Source organism: Pteropus alecto, unplaced genomic scaffold, assembly GCF_000325575.1.
Source record: "Pteropus alecto unplaced genomic scaffold, ASM32557v1 scaffold201, whole genome shotgun sequence".
In the NCBI taxonomy this organism is placed as follows: Eukaryota; Metazoa; Chordata; class Mammalia; order Chiroptera; family Pteropodidae; genus Pteropus; species Pteropus alecto.
In genome coordinates this window covers 651625-654954 of record NW_006430503.1, presented here as the reverse complement: position 1 = coordinate 654954, position 3330 = coordinate 651625, and the positions used below count along the sequence as shown (strand labels likewise).

General features: G+C 36.9%; 1 protein-coding gene across 1 annotated transcript in view; it reads left to right on the top strand.

Moving 5' to 3' along the window:
• SPIDR (scaffold protein involved in DNA repair) overlaps window positions 1-3330 on the top strand; it is a 436331-nt gene that overhangs the window by 155687 nt on the left and 277314 nt on the right. Inside the window, 1 exon segment of the mRNA XM_025049089.1 lies at window positions 1875-2125. Coding sequence (XP_024904857.1) covers window positions 1875-2125 — 251 coding nt within the window.

Here is a 3330-nt window from a genome sequence, read left to right as displayed (position 1 = left end):
CAGTATGTTGTGTCTAAGTCTCTTGGATCTCTGCTTTATATAAAGCCTAAATGTCTTTTTTATTTTCTTGTAGATATTTAATCACACTTGCTATTCTCAGTTTCAGTTGCTGTCAGTGTTCGCATCAGTTTCGATAGCGTTTGCTTAGAATGAATCCCTTGGGGCTCCACAATGATGACTAGGCCCTGCTGCTGGCTGCTAGATGTCCCGGCACTTTCAGGCAATGCTGATCAGGGAAGTTGCCGCACCTTTTTTCCTCCCCCTCCTCTTGCAGGAGCTCAGGCGGCTGGGAGAAGCAGCTTCTTTATTTCTTGGACTCCAGGGCCCAACACCCGGGGTTCTGAGGTGTGGTATTTCTTATTTGCAGATCTCATGCTGAGATGTGCTGGTGTGTGGTTTGGGCATTTTTAATTGAGTTTTAGTTGTTTAGCTTATTGTTATTTCAAGAGGAGAGATCTGAGGACATCTCTCCCTCTGCCATGTTTCCTCCAATCCGTTTGAGTTTTTTCACTTACTTTTTCTTATTTTAAATGCGGCTGGTAACAGGTTACTACCCAAGCAATTTTTTGGAGCTATGGGGATGAATGGCGTTTTTTTTAAAGTCTTAAAAAGGATATAACTGTAAGATCCTCAGAAAAGGCCAAATGTGATAAATCTTTTATCTTATGTAGATTAACAAATGATGAAAACTCTAGTGCTGCCCCCAGCCACACACACACAACATGCCAGTGCCCTGGCATACACATGTGCCCACAAATGATAATCCTCACATATTTCTAACCTCTTCACTCTATTTAGCTAAGTGCTGCTACAGGGCCAGGGACACAGTCCATATTGATCCATAGACAGGGCTCCTTTGAGGGACCCACACCTACACTACAAATTGACTAGGTACAGAAGATAGTCAACTAAATGTACAAATACGCTTAGTTAATTTAAATTTAAAAAGGGTATTAAATTAAAAGGGGCTACTAATATAATACACTGAAAAATTAGAATTTTGAAGGATAATTATTGTTGACATTAGAACAACATGGTCTGACATGGGAAACCAACTCATAGAAAAATAAAATACCTCCCACACTTAAGAATTTTAATGTGCGTCTGGGCAAAGAAGAAAACATCACAGAAGAAAGTTTTGACTCTTCTCTCCAGTTAGGATATGTGATATGAGATCCTTTTTATAATCCATTTATCAAAAAAATTTTTATTTTGGTAGTTCAGAAGTTTGAGTAGGAGATAAAAGAAACATTTTAGGAAATGCTTGAAAAAAGAGGCTGTGACTCATATTCTTACATAGTTCCTGATGATATTAGTAATTTAAAACTAGTCTCTGGAAAATTATATTGAAATTCTGCTAGAAAGTCAAGTTTTCATCTTTACCCTTAGAGACCCCTATGGTAAATTAAGTGGTTTACACCTGAAGAAGCAATCTTCTTTATATTTGGTTTATAACAAATAGTGAATATTATTTATCTCACATTAAATTTTAAAATCCAAAACTATATACTTTTTTCAATAGGTGTTAAATTACGGTGACTATCATCAGCCATTCAGGTTAGTATTACTAGTTCAGTTTTCAAAACTGACTCTGTGGCACATTTCTTTAGTTACTGAAATATTTGTACTGAATTTGGTGGATTCAGTGAGATAATGTCTGGCTTACAATTGGCTTAATCTCATCTTGTCTTTGGGTAAATGGCTTGATTATTTTGGATTTTGTATTAAAATGGAAGTTTAAGCTACAGAATTTATATGTATAAAGTTATTTCAGTGACCGTAATCATAAGGGAATAGAATAATAAGCATATGTAAATATGAACTTGAATACAGAATTCTTCAAATTTAATTGCATTTCTCTTAATTTTTTCCAGACATGTTCTACAGAAATTTTGGAGTATTCATCAGATAGTGAAAACAAAGATGATTCAAAGAATATCCTGTGCATTGATTCAGAATCCTCTCACAAATATCACATGGATTTTGGATCACATGGAAGACAGGTTATGGAAAGATTGATAAACCCAAGGGTGAAATCTACAGAGAGCATTTTGTATACACCCCAGAGACAGACGAAGTTTCCCAGGACTGCTGAAAATTCAGCAAAGAAGAATAAACTTTTAAGGTTATGTTACACCTTTTTAAATACCTCTTTTTAAAAAGTTTTTCTTTTTCTTTGAAATATTAATTTAAAAATGCTTACTTGTTTACTTGAGAAGGAAAATTGAGAGAATAGAATGATAATTCCCGTAAGCAGTTATAGAAGTCCTAGTTCTGGAGACAATTTATAGAATTGTTCATCCAAATTTGAACATTCACTGTTTCTGTCATAACCAGCTTACATGACTGCTTCCTTTATGGAGATTGACTGTTTGAGTTTATCAGATTTTATTGAGCATCAGTATTTCAGGTGCTGTCTTAGATAATTAAGACATGTAAATTACTCTTCTTCATTTTAAGTAACTTATAGGTTAAAGAGGGAAATAGAAATAAATATAAACTAGTCATATTACTTTCATGAGTATGGTTACCAGTGAAATGCTTGCAAATGCAAAGATGTATGAGAGAGCAAAGATTCACAGACAAGAAACTGGCTGGTGTGTGTGTAAGAACCACGAAGGTCTGAACATGGAGGGTCCAGCAGGACATGTGAAAGAGCCTGGGATGTGCCATATAGGGGGACATGTACCAACCCTGTGTAATCAATATGTGGTCTCTTTGTGTTTTAAATTAGAATAGAACAATGAAACAGACAAACAAAAAACAATAAAAGTCAGGAGAATTAGTAGGCAGCACTACCACAAAAGTAAACCTACTAGAGAGTTTCAAGGCAAAAGTCATTTCAGTATAAAGAGTAAATGTGGCAATGAAGCATACAGTTTTTGGATCTGTTTAGGATATGTCTACATTAAGACAGGGCAAGGATGATGATGATGCACACTGAGGAGACTCCAGTAGCAATGTTAGTGGATAGGGAAGGAAACTGGTGAACCATGACTTAAGGAATGCCCAATACCCTGGGAGGGGAGACAGTGCCGTGATTACACTGCTAGGAGCTGGGATTCGAGTGAGGAAGGAGGGTGGGGAGCTTAGCAGCTAGTGAAGGGATTTAGTGTCTAACGAGATTTCAGAGAAAGGGGAGACAGATTAGAGAATAATGGGGAGTACTCAGTGGAGACAGAGTGGTTAGGAATGATTGCTCTGCCAGTGCCCAAAAAGGGAAATGGAGCTAGGGCTGGGGACGAGAGGCCTATCTTGAGCATAGGAGTAGAAGGAAAGGTATAAGGATATGATGGAGTCTGGTGGGATGAAGTATGGTGAGTCATACTT